This window comes from Perca flavescens, chromosome 6 (genome assembly GCF_004354835.1).
Source record: "Perca flavescens isolate YP-PL-M2 chromosome 6, PFLA_1.0, whole genome shotgun sequence".
Classification (NCBI taxonomy): domain Eukaryota; kingdom Metazoa; phylum Chordata; class Actinopteri; order Perciformes; family Percidae; genus Perca; species Perca flavescens.
Window position 1 is genome coordinate 21,910,950 of NC_041336.1, and position 13,440 is coordinate 21,924,389.

The window sequence follows — 13,440 nt, forward strand, 5'->3', positions numbered from 1 at the left end:
ATATAGATATAGATAGATAATTAGGATTGAAATATAATAAACTGTTGGGACATTCATATTTTTGAATAAAAATCTATAAAGAATTGAGACATTGTGGCTTGATTTCTTTTATTAATATTCTTTTTTCATGACCAAAATAACATTATGCACAGTGAGGAGCCTACAGGTTACAAGCTTCACATATTAGAAAAATACAATAATAAAAAATGGCTCGTCAAGGTTGTTTTAGATCAACGCCTGCAAGTTACCACTAGGTGTCATCGTTGAGACGGGTGTCGGATTGTTTCGAAGCCTCGACACAATATGGCACATTTGCTTCAACGGTTTCATTGTTTCACGAAGCCTCAATCTGCCCACCACTAGTGCCTGGCTATTAACCTAGTGGGACCAAAATCAGAAATCAACCTTAAGCTGTACTTGCTCCCCAAATTACCGCAGCCAAACATTTTCATACCTGGAGAATCCACACAAACTGAGTGCGCTCAGTGAGAGGCAAGGGACTAATGAATGCACCTGGTGAGCTTTTTATCACTTCCTGATTGGCAACCATCACATGACCACATGCCCAAATCAGCTGCTTTCCCACATCATAAAACCTTTTTACTTTACCTTGAAAGTGTCTTTATTTTTGTTTATTTCTGTGCACCACGAGCAGACTTCAAGACTGTATTGGAACTGACCAATTACTTGTTGTGCTCTAAAACTGAACTAAGTACTAAGAAAACCTGAGGCGGATTTCTTTTTGTTGGATTTTCTTTTGTGGATTGCTCTATTTTGGATTTCTCTATTTTTGGAAATTTGGACAATACACTTCTTTCTTGTGCTTGGCTTACCTTTGTGTTAAATATATGAACATTTGAATTGAACCTTGGAATGTGCGTTGTGTTTTGTTGGGTTTATCTTTTTGATTGTTTAATGTGTATAGGGTGTACATTTTTATATGTGCGCGCTTGTGTGGTTCGACCTAGATCCAAAACTAAACATACAAAATATAACTGCCCTAAACCTTAAACTATACTAAGACTATCTTAAATGTCAGGAGAGAGACCTGGTTGGCACCCCATATAAAAAAAAACAAGTCAAAACGGATTTAAAAATGAGATTTAGACAAACTGTCACAGTCATTTATGACCTCTGATACCCTCTGACCCATGTCACGACCCTTTTTTCAGCTTGTGAAATGGTTGAATGAGATGTGTGAGTTGTCTGTGTGCAGTATATAGGCTGAGGTAGAAGTGTGCCAAAAATGCCAAAACACATGATGCATATGTACACATACCCATACAAAGCTATATACATCTTACTCTGTGAACAAAAACCTTGGCAACAATTTGCTTATCCCTTTAATTTCCTGAAAATGCTTCCTAAAACTAGTCCCTTCTTAATTTTGAAAAGGTAGTCTCTCAGTAAAGGCTACAAATGTTAGGATGGCTACAATCTGTGACCACAGTGACTGATATGAGGATCATAGGTCTACCATAAATTGATATTTCAAATAAAATCTTTTATTTAAAATAACTAATAATGCAGTGTGATTTTAAATCAAACTAAGTCCCACACATAAATATGCTCATGTTTTTTTCCCTTTAGTCTTTGCTATTAATATTCATCAACTGCAAAATTAGAAAATTGCCAAATTGTCAAAATCAATAACGTCAATGAAACGCTCTTCACAAGTAAAATATATGATCAGTTCACTACTTTTATTGAATTTGGGTGTTTTAGTCAATTTTATAGCACTTGAAAAAAATATAGGCTATATAATGGAACGATGAAAAAAAAGAAGCGCAGCAACAATCAACAAAAACATCAGAAAAATAGCGGGAATAGCGACAAAAGAAAAAAAAAAGTTAAAATTTTACATTTTGACCCAGAAAAACAAAAAGTTGCATGGTCGACGAGAAGACAACACAAAGGGTTAAAAAAATAAATAAATGATTTCCACATATGGAAATCCTACTTTAAATTAAATAATCTAAAAGCTTCTTCCACCATTGTCCCTAATCATATTGTACCTTGGTGTTTATTTGTGTACTTATAGGCCTACTAGTTGTTGTTAATAACTGTTTATCACTTCATTTTCATTCTCTACACTGCCGTGGTTTAGCATGACGCTGAGTGTGTGGTTTCCCCTGTAGAGGGCGTGGAGCAGCTGGGGGCGGTGATGGGGAACCACGTGCTCTGTGTACAAGCAGGCAGCATAAGAAAACAAGCCAGTCAGACTTCATCACAGAACAGAACATAATATCACAGATCCCTCCGGCGCTGTATATCACTCCACCCCGTTTTGAATAGACCGGTGACCGAGAGGACGACCTGTTGAAGATTTCAAAGCAATACCGTTTCTGACATGCACTTTGATAAATGTGAGTACATGTGCTTTTAATTTGTTGTTTAAATATGGGCAGAACAGTATTATCACTGGTGTTTTTATTTTTATTTTTTATTGAGTGCAGCTTTAATGTTGACAGTGATGATGACAACTATTCCTTTTTTTTTTTTAACTTACTGCATTTCTGGACAACATACTTGTTTTCAACATTTATTAATGTGTTATTGTGTTAGTGGCAGCATTATAATTAAAAGTCATTCAAACTTTGATTGTATTTATAAGCCTACAACATTACACACATATCCCTCAATCACAAACACATTGGATAGATTTTGTTTTGACTTTTTTGGGGGAGTTTGGATCTTAAATCTGACTGAAATAAGCCTCTGTAAACTTTAATTATGTTTTAAAGATGGACTGTCTTTCTAGCCAATAGGGCAATATGTATTTTAGATTAAATACCTCGTTACTGATGACAATTGTGTGATACCATCAGCCTTTCTCTTGTTTTCGTTGAATGACAGCATACATTCTGGTGAATCCAAGAGTAAGGGCATCATTTGGGGAAACCCTGATGCATCTCCACCCCTGCTCACTTGTTTTCATTTCCCCTTTTTGATTAATGCCAGACAAGCAAACTGTGTGACGTGACAACTTAACTGTCTTTGTTTGTGCTCTGGTTGACAGGCCTGACTGATTAAATATTTTGTCGTGCTTGCTGAGTTCTGTTCAACCACAAAATGAGGAAACTGGCTCTGCTCTGCGCTGCTTCTTTCTTTCTGTACGGAGTGAGCCAAATAAGAAAGGTCTTCGGAATCCCCAACCTCCCACGCACATGACTCAATGTCCAGGGGTTTCCACAACTCCTATTTGAATATAGCACAGAGCAGCCCAAAGTTGTGTGTGTGCGTGCGTGCGTGCGTGCGTGCGTGCGTGCGTGCGTGCGTGCGTGCGTGCATGCGTGTGTGTGTGTTAGTAAAAGACAGAGTTGGCCGCTTCATTAGGTACATTTGTACAATCTGTTGTGATCTAATACAGCTCTGCTATGCATTCTACTTTTACTAGGCTTATGCTAAGCTATGTTTATTATTGAGGTCACAGTGGGTGTTGTTGTTGTTGTTGTTGTTATTGTTGTTGTTGTACTGGAGTGCATTATATTGAAAGGTCTTTCTATTATTATGCCCCTGTGGACAAAACATAAGGAACACCTCTCAATATAGTGCACTCCAGTTCAACACCACTGCAAACCACAACCTCCATAATAAACATGTAGCTCCAGTAATACTTCTCAGACAGTGTCAATCATAACAGTACCATTGTTATCTTTGTAAAGGCAGAAGCTGTTGTATTGGATCACATTAGATTGTACAAGTGTACCTAATGCAGTGGCTGCTGAGTGTAGATTGTGTAGTTACATGTTGCAGCATTACATCATCTGTATAAAAAAAAAGGTCAAAGTTGGCCTTTTATTGTAAAGATCAAATGAGTCAGGACTGAGTAAACTATAGTGACACCTTCTGAACCTGAAAATGAACCTGAAATGTACTGACTGATGTCATTTATTCTGATAAAGTGACCTTTATTATGTGGTGGGGGCAGGCAGGTCACACACAATGGATTATTGTTCAGGACAGGTTTTTAACTGGAAATGGAAGCGTTGATTTTGAAAGAGAGTGAAGACACGAGTAACCGACAGAAAGCTGAACCCCCATGAACACACACTTCTCTCTCACTGGTGGAATTTGCATATTTTGTTTTTGGAAGTAAACCCTCTTTGTATTTGCTCTGGGGAACAGAGCTGTCTTGTCCCTGCGTGGCACACAACAGCAGTCAACATTCACAGGCTTAAAAGAAAAGACAAAAAAGAACACGTCTCTTGTTCTTCTTCTGCTCTGCCTCATAGACATGTTGGTACAATAGAAAGCACAAGGCGACTTCACGTGTTGAGGTGACGTGCCTGTGACATACCAAAGACAGGAAGATGTGGTTTGCCTTTCTGTTAGCGTAACGGAGCCAGACAGGAAGATGTCATAGAAAAATGAGGCAGTGGCAATCCCATACTAAAGGTTTTCTGATTAATCTGGTTTTGCACGTCCGCACAATCTGTGTTCCTAATGGAGGAGGTTTCTCAAAGCTTTATCTTTGTACTCCGGTTCCACAGACAGGGTGGAAATATCACTTTATCTTTCACGTGTGGGGTGCAGTTTTTGAGGAAACAACCTGTGTGTCAGCTGGAAACATCAGAATTCTGTTTTGTAATATCTTTTTCCTATTCTCACCTGTTTAATGGAAATGATACTTATTTTATCAGCAGGGGGAAAACATGCTTATAGTATAATGGATTTGATGTTGATAAAAAAAAAGCCACCAGGGAGAAAGTGAGCTGGCAGATTCATCCACATGTTATTCTCTCACTCATTCTCTCATAAAGCAAAGCCCTTCTTTGTGAGAAGTAAAATGTTAATATACTCCAGTGAGAGTAAACAAGACTCTAACACTTACACTTTCCATTACCATCTATTCTGTTATTTATTTTTCTACTAGACATATTTAGTGATTCTTAACTACAAAGAGTGAGAGAGAGCTAAAAAATCGATAATTTGCAGCTTTTGTTTTATAGAATTGTAAATACCTTTTGCGTTTTTGAACTTTGGGCTCTAAGAAATTGTGAATTGTTTATCCTTTTTTTTCTGACATTACATAGACCAGAGAATTAGTCAATAATTGGAAAAAAATAATCAGCAAATACATGGATAATGGAAAAGTCATTAGCTGCAGCCCTAACTGTTTCAAGTCCAAACTCTATTGATCTCCAATACTCATCACATGTAAACAAAATATATGACCAAATAATTATTCTTTTTCAGCTCCAAAAGAGAAGCCGTGTTGCACTCTGCCCACAGTGAAGAAACTCTTGGAGCAGAAGAGAAGGCGTGAGACGTCATCTGTGACACCCTCCTGCTCTACGGCCAGCACAAGTCCTGCTCCTCCAACTACTGTTACAGTAAGGCAGCACACATCAGCATCTCACTAAATATCATATCACAAATGAGATTGTTTATGATTTATCTTTTTTTTTTCTTTCTCCCAGCAGTTGTCTTCAGCAGAACCATTTACCTGTACAGGTAAGAGTAGGACAACTTCTGCACAACACAAAGAATAAGTCTGGTGATATACAGCCTGATATACTGTAGGTTATTCCTTTATGCCGTAGAGCCCCATCGTTGAATGAGCCACACTGTTGCTCTGAGTGACATGCTCTTTTATTGTGATGAAGATGGGCACTGCAGTTTATTTTGAATCAATTCCACATACTCTATCCTTCTGCTGTAAATACTCGCTAGTGCACCACATCCATGACAGAAAACAGTCCCCAACAAATACACTATTAACTCCTGGCTTTAGGATATTATTTAGCCTTAAAACAAAGTAAATTTGTGTTTGTGAACTGTTTATTATTAAGATTTATGTCTATGTCTTGGGGCTGAGTGCCACAGACAGGGTAGGAAACACATTGTTGGTTTTGGTCTTTTCATGGGATTTGTTGACAATAACAAAAATGTCTAACATCACCAGGCTTGTCCTTTTGATTGTTTTATTATCTTGAGCATAATGAGTGAAGTATAAAGAGTATAAGTATATATTTATATATTACTGACTGAGTCCTCTCCATTCTAGACACATCAAGCAGCTACTCAGACATGGCAGTGAGCTATGAGCAGTGGACTCCAGCACCAGAGTCTACACTCAATTACTACCCCAGCCATCCAGGATCAAGCTACGCTGCAGCCTACAGCCTCCCAATGACATCTGAATACGGCACACAACAGCAGGTCCCAGGGTTTGGAGATACAATGCCTCAGACATATGTAAGAGAAATCCCTTTGTTGTGCATGTTCAACGGACATTTTGTAGGTATATCATACCTTTATGATGGTTTGACCTTTATGAACTGGATTCTTCTGAGCAGGAGTGCCCAATGACACAGATCACAGATCCCAGCATGGCTTCGTCTTGGTCACTTCTGGGTCCCAGTCAGACGGCACAGCTGAGTTTTGGTTCATCGATGGATGCCACCAAGCTGGAAGAGGCCAGGATGCTGCTCAGCGGGATGGACTACAGCAGAGCCACTGGGCAGGATGAAGACGGAGACACGTGAGTTCCTATGAGTGAATGCATGTGCATGATTATGTGGTTTACATGTGTTTCAGTATATCTGCTAGCGAGGTCCAAGAAAAAGATCACAAGTTAACTGACAAATATGTGCACTCTCATTTTACTTTGAGCTCAAAGATTGCATGATTACACTAATAGTGCGCGCCACACACACACACACACACACACACACACACACACACACACACACACACACACCAACAACAACAACAACAACAACATTACCGTCTTGTGTGAATGTGCATATGTAAGTATATGGTTTATTTACTTCCATAGGAGTTTCGTTTTTAGTCACAAACTAAAAGTGAGAGATACATGTGCAGTTTGGTAATCCTAGAAAGATGTCAATGAGTCAGCCGCTCAATCTTGATGATTAGAAACGCAGATACAATGAATAGACTAATTTAAATGTGAAAGGGAATAGTGTAAAATTGGTTGCGAGGATTACCACGATTCTCCAGCCTAATTTAAAACTAATTCATTGTGTGCTCTTGTTCTGTCAGAATCCTGCATATCTACACTGCCAAGGGGCTCAGGGAGTGTGCCTTTGCTGCTGCAGAGAGGCTGAGGGATGTGGGCAGGCTTGATGCCAAAGAACACAAGGGAAAGGTATGAATAAAAAAATCTTCCAAAGTATGCAAATTACTCTTTTTGGCACAATTTTTTTTAAATTTTTATTATCACAAACATTAGCACAGGATTATAATTTCTCAAAATAAAGCTGTATAATAAATTAAATGTGCTTGTACAGACTGCTTTACTGGTGGCGGTGACAGCAAACCAGCCGGAGATTGTGCAAGATCTGCTGTCCTTTGGAACGGACATCAATGCATGTGATGTTAAAGGACAAACTGCTCTTCATCTTGCTGCCCACTATGGTTTACCTGGGGTTCTGCAGGTAAAACAGCAGTAGTACTGAATTACTTTGGCATCACTATCACTATATATCGAGCTGACCTTAACAATGATTCATCTTCCTTTTTTTTCCAGGCAATTCTGTCTAGCAGGCCGGCTGTCAACCTGGAGGCACGCAATTTTGAGGGTAATTTAATGTCATTACAAATGATAAATTGACAGGGAAGTTGTGTTAAAGGAACACGCCGACTTATTGGGAATTTAGCTTATTCACTATAACCCCCAGAGTTAGACAAGTCGATACATACCCTTCTCTTCTCCGTGCGTGCTGTAAGGCTGTCTGACGGCTCCAGTGGCATCAGGCCTGCACAGAACATGCAGGTGAATGGTTCCAGCAATCCTACTGCTCCGAATAAGTGACAAAATAACGGCAACATGTTCCTATTTACATGTTGTGATTTATAAAGTCACAGTGTGTACAAAAAACAACGTAACATGAGACACAGCCATCTTCTAACTGTAAACAAACCGGGAACTATATTCTCAGGCGGAAGAATATAGTACTTGGGCAGAGTGATATGCTCGCAGCAAGTTGTTTTTTGTACACGCTGTGACTATACAAATCACAACATGTAAATAGGAAGAAAGAATGTTGGTGTTATTTTGTCACTTTTGTCACAATTCAGAGCAGTAGGCTAGTTGGAACCAGTTACCTGCAGGATCTGTGCTAGGCTAAGCTAATGCTGGAACCGTCAGACAGCGTTACAGCACGCACGGAGATGAGAAGGGTATGTATCGACTTGTCTTACTCTGGGGGTTACGGTGAATAAGCTAAATTCCCAATAAGTCGGCATGTTCCTTTAACCTAGCCATGCAGTATATTATAATTAGGACTAAGTACCAATATTTATATCATTAGAGTCTTAATTCAAATGTTACATGAGTCTTCTTCTTTGCCTCAGGTATGACTCCTCTGCACTGTGCAGCCATTTCTCACAGTGATACAATGAAGGCGTTGTCTAGCAGTGGGCTGGCAGATGTTGGTCTTCAGACCAAGGCGGCGGAGAAGCTTTCCTGTGTGCAGATGCTTCTCAGCGCAGGGGCGTCCCTGCTCAGCCAGGTAAAGTACAGCTCTTCCTTTTCAGAATGTCATGTGAACTGCTTTCCTCAGTAATAAGCATAGATCCATATACTGTATGTGTCACAATGGATGCACTAGATGCAATAGATTATATGACTGGACAGATTAGTAGCCGGTAGGTTGCAGTCAGGTACAGTCCAACATGTTAAACCCTGACCTTTCAGTCACAATATACAGTTCATAGGGGAAGTGCCCAAGTTTTATCTAACCACAGTGATGTCATAGTACTCACCATTCCCTTCACTCTCTCTTTTGTTTTCTCTTCCTTGTCTGATGGTTAAATGTCTCAGTATGACTTATGGTTTCATTATGAGATATATATATATATTATTATTTTTTTTTACATCACGTTCAATTCTCTAATTCCAGGAAATCAAAAGTAACAAGACTGTGCTGCACTTGGCAGTAAAGGAGGGGAACATCGATCTGGTGAATTATCTGCTGAGGATTCCCCTGGCGAACATGAAAGACTTTGTCAACTTGAAAGTGAGTCGTACACTGACACAAAATTCAAAACTGGTTTTGAAATATACATGTGTCTGGGCATTTATGTGCATGTACAAATGCATACTGTTTACATAATTTACTACAAACAGTCTGAGTCATCCTGAATTTTTCTCTTTTTGCCATAGGCGCATGGTCATACAGCCTTACACATGGCAGCTGGTCTCCATGGTAACCCCCACCAGGAGGAGATCCTGCAGCTGCTGCTGCGCAGAGGAGCTGATCCCAGCATCCGCAACCTGGAGAACGACCAGCCAGCACACCTGCTGCAGAGCGGCCTCCAGGGAGAGCAGGTGAGCTGCCCATCATTTTAACAGCCAGCCACATCTGTATGCTGTTTAGTCCTGTTGTTTCCGTTTTTATCAAGGGTGATTCATTATCATCTTAATTTTTCAATTTCTAGCTCAAGCTCATGCTGAAGAAACGAAGTGCTTCCTCTCGCCGACGTATCGTGTCCTTGCAGGACCAAGAATGATTTGAAAATCCCCATCTGTAATCCCCATTTGGAGGGAATGAGTCTCTAAGATGTTGCCTCTGTTAGAAGGGGATTTACAGTTTATGGTTATGTTGCTTTGGGAGTCTCTGGCCTATATTTGGTTAACAAACTAGTTTGGTAAATTAATCTCCAGATATAATTCACATTGGATTAGATAAATTATGCTTTCATCCATAAAGCTTAAATTACCTGTGATTTAGTGTCAGTGTAAAAAAAATGCTTTATTTATTTTTCTACGCACAGGGTGAATCATTTATTTTTAGGCGAAGCATTTCATTCCAAAATGTGATATCCGCCTTTTCTTATAAAATCCTCACGTTTAAAAACTCTGACAAATAGAGACATTTTAATTTATGTATTTATTTTTTGTCAAACTGGATATTTAACATTTTGAAATGAAAGCCTCTAAACATAAATAAAGAGTATTAGTTTCAATTTCCAAATAATAGGCTACACTCCCAGTTTAATGTTGATTTCTATGAAATCGTTTGTATGACTTTCAGGACAGTGTCCCTGAAACCTCAATGACTCTCTTGTCAAAACCCCCCCATCAAGTTAAGTTATCATGTTGATACACAGAGACGGGTTTGATTTTAGTCAGCATGTGTGCTTTTGTTAAGAGTGCGTGTGAAAACATAAGAAGATCACATAATTTAACTTACTTTCTGTATGCATCATACTTACCTGTGTAACATCAAGTACAATTTTTCTTTGTAGAAAAACAAACTTGACTGTGTAAAACTATTATGTATTTGAAACTGATTGTGACAAAGAATGTTATTATCACAGAGACATTACATAAGTGCGATGACAAATTGTCTGACTAACTGTACATTTGAGTCATGAGTCATGAATAAAAGTACAATAACACAGTATTTATAGTTCCATCTAAATCTTTTGATGTTCAGGGCACATTTGAACAGTCCCACTTATATTTGGCTACAGAAATTAGCAGGATGGAAAATACATCATCCCACTAGAAAGGGATGGTGTCAGGAGGATTTTATTTTTCAAGCCTTATTTCCACCAAGGTTTACTAACATGACCTTAGTCACAGGTGAAATGAGGTTGGGTTTGACTGTAATTTGAATGTTAGATTTGAGCTGTAACCCACTTGTGTGTCACCTCTGTAAATTCCTGTAAAGCAAAAAGGAAAGATCAATCTCATGAGTAAACAGCATAATGATAATATGGTCTAATTTCTACATTACAATTACGTCACTTTGGATAATTTCAAGCAACAAGATTATTAAAGACACTGATAAAATCATGTCGAGGAGACCTTTATTTGAAACAGTGGTCTCATTGTTCAGCTTTACAGGTAATAACATCATTTGTAATACTTTTGCAATAGGTTTAAACAGAAAATAAATGAAAAATAAGAAAACAAATGCACATTTCATTCATTTGAATATTTTCAAAGCTTGTAAATAAAACAAAATACATTAGGCTACTGAATATTTTCATCAAGATACCAGCTATTTCCTTTTAGCATGTTATATTTGGCATATTCTATTTTGGGGTTTTTCATTATTCTGCCATGCTAAACAAGTAGATATCAACAGAAATAAAGAAAAATAAAAGGCAAAAGACAATTGTTACGATCGATCAACGCATGCTATTCTTTGTTTCGAGCTGCAGATTTGTATATAAATATTTAATCATGCTCTTAATTTAATTGTTTTACAGGAGTAACATGTAAGGAAGCGATACAACACTTGTTGCATTTGTTTGATTAAAAGTACCAAATCAAGTCTCATGGTTGGGAGCATTTGTTTTTTTTATTTTAATTTCAACACTCACACACTGAGCAATCTGTAGACAGATATTTCACCCCCTTATTTTGAGACGTTCTACAGAATACATTGGGAGACTTAAAGAAACCAGATAAAGATGCATTGGAAAACCCTGTTTATTGCTCATCCAGCTGGCAGAAGTATATTAGCCATAACAGGGATTGCTATAAACAACCGATGTGTCTGGGTATGTTTTTGCTGCCGTGGTTCCCGTATCGACTTCCTCGCTTTTGAGTATAAAATATTTCCTATACTGTTTGAGGAGGCACTGCAAAAGAAAAGAAAACAAATCAGAGAGAATTGCAGAGAGAAATTCAACATTACTGTATAGAATGACCCTGAACTGTAAAGTGAATTTACCCTCTGTCTTTGGTGGAATTTGGCTTCCAGATGAGCTGGAACTGCAAACAGAAATTAGGAAATTAGTAGACATTTGTGTGTTTTTTTATTTTTTTTAATTCAACAAGATTACGGATTATGAAATATACTTAGAAAACTGTGGCCACAACTTCAACTTGGAGTAGATTGATCAAAGTGTACCCATTATCAGAGTTACACGGTCCAAAAAATAGTTGAAGCCACAGGTTTCTGAGGTAACTGAGGTGTAGACTTATGCAGATTTGTGTCCCGTTCAACCAGCAGCTTTCGTCTTTCTTCTCCTCTTGCCATACAAGCGGCATGCGATCAGATCATATCAGATCAATATATCAATAAACTGCCCACTCACTACCAATACATGGGGAGTGTGATGCATATATTTTAAGAGCAAGCACTGGGATAAAGAGAAGATCAAAGCACTACGCATAAGTAATTTGACACACTAGTTCTGTGTAAAACATTTTAATGTGTTTTGGGTTGAGTATGCAGAACAGGGAAGGGGGGATTTAGAGAACAGGCATCCAGGGCAGGGAGAGGAAAAGCTGTGGGAAACTCAGTTTTAGTCAAAGAACAATACTGGAAAATATGTGTTTTCCACACTGGTCGGGTATCCCCTTCAAGTCAAATTCATACAGCATGCACAGGCGAATCATCCACTAAACCTTGCACAATTCTTACTTGGATGAGGATTTTACACATTTTGTGAATTTTTTACCTGTTTGAGGAATGACAGATTAGTTACAAAGGTAAATGTGCTTATGTATATGTGATAAAGCCTCTTTATTAAGATGATATGTGAGACAAAGTCTAAACTTACTGAGGGCTATTAAAATGCCAGAGACAAACATGACTACAGCAAGGACAACCCCTGTGGTCCGCAATGTCTCATAATCTACAGGGGACAAAACCATATGAGACTTAACCAAAGAAAATTATTGGAGTTTATGATGAACTTGAAACATACTGTAGTATAACATTTGATATGTGTAACATGGTGCTTTTGATTTTTGAAAGTAGTAGATGGTGCAAATCTTACCATAATCAAAGTCACTTCGGTCTGTAAACATCGTTTCTGCAAAGAAAAAGTTCAGTCAGTTAGAGAGAACAGAATATTTGAGTTGAGTGCAGCACCAGTCACAGCAATACGTTGTTTGCGTTCAGTCCAGCATCATGGAGAGCAAGGTTTGCAGCTCTCCAGATCTGCAGGCTTGGCTCCACAACTCCTCAGGAGTCTTTTTTTTTTTTCACTGAGAGAAGCTCAATGCAGCATCTTTGCTCAGCAGAAAAAGATGCACCATGAAAAAAGTGGGTTACAAGCCAGCAGCAGGCTACAGGGGTATCATCACAGCAGCAGAGAAAAAAAAAAAAAGAGAGCATGAATAGTAAAATGTGTCTCAAAGGTGATTTGGAGTTTAAAAAGCCACTTGCCATGACTGCTGTTTAATTTTGAATGCAAGGATTTCTGCTCTTGACCAACACAGTGATTTACCTTGCAAATATAAGGCTACAGCCCGTGCCAGATTGTTAGATGATAAAGGCACCATCCTTTCTAGGCATCAATAATGCGGCTTTCATGTTGCTGAACCCTCACTCCCAAGTGGCTGAGCTGGCAGTTTGTATTTCTTTCCACCATTTTCTCTCTGCCATAAAGACTACCCAGTTGAAGAGAAACAAGTGCTAAACATCTTTAGTATTGTTTATTTGTTCATCCCAGTGGGGGATTTACTGAAGAACTCCCTTTGTTATAACACTGATCAATGCA

The 13,440-nt window shown here is 38.5% G+C and overlaps 1 protein-coding gene across 1 annotated transcript; it reads left to right on the plus strand.

The window, feature by feature from the left end:
• The first annotated feature begins 6,165 nt into the window (after positions 1-6,165).
• Positions 6,166-9,869, plus strand: LOC114557859 (nuclear factor of kappa light polypeptide gene enhancer in B-cells inhibitor, delta). The gene is made up of 9 exons (XM_028581546.1): positions 6,166-6,201; positions 6,303-6,487; positions 7,012-7,117; positions 7,260-7,406; positions 7,499-7,550; positions 8,326-8,483; positions 8,874-8,990; positions 9,137-9,301; positions 9,412-9,869. Exons 1-9 carry the CDS (start codon positions 6,187-6,189, stop codon positions 9,481-9,483), a joined length of 1,017 nt encoding a protein of 338 aa, XP_028437347.1. The 5' UTR covers positions 6,166-6,186; the 3' UTR covers positions 9,484-9,869.
• The last annotated feature ends 3,571 nt before the right edge of the window (positions 9,870-13,440 follow it).

Coding starts and splice junctions, on each gene's coding strand:
- LOC114557859 (XM_028581546.1), top strand. Junction 7,551..8,325: donor GGAGGCACGCAATTTTGAGG/GTAATTTAATGT, acceptor TCTTTGCCTCAG/GTATGACTCCTCTGCACTGT. Junction 8,484..8,873: donor GGGCGTCCCTGCTCAGCCAG/GTAAAGTACAGC, acceptor CTCTAATTCCAG/GAAATCAAAAGTAACAAGAC.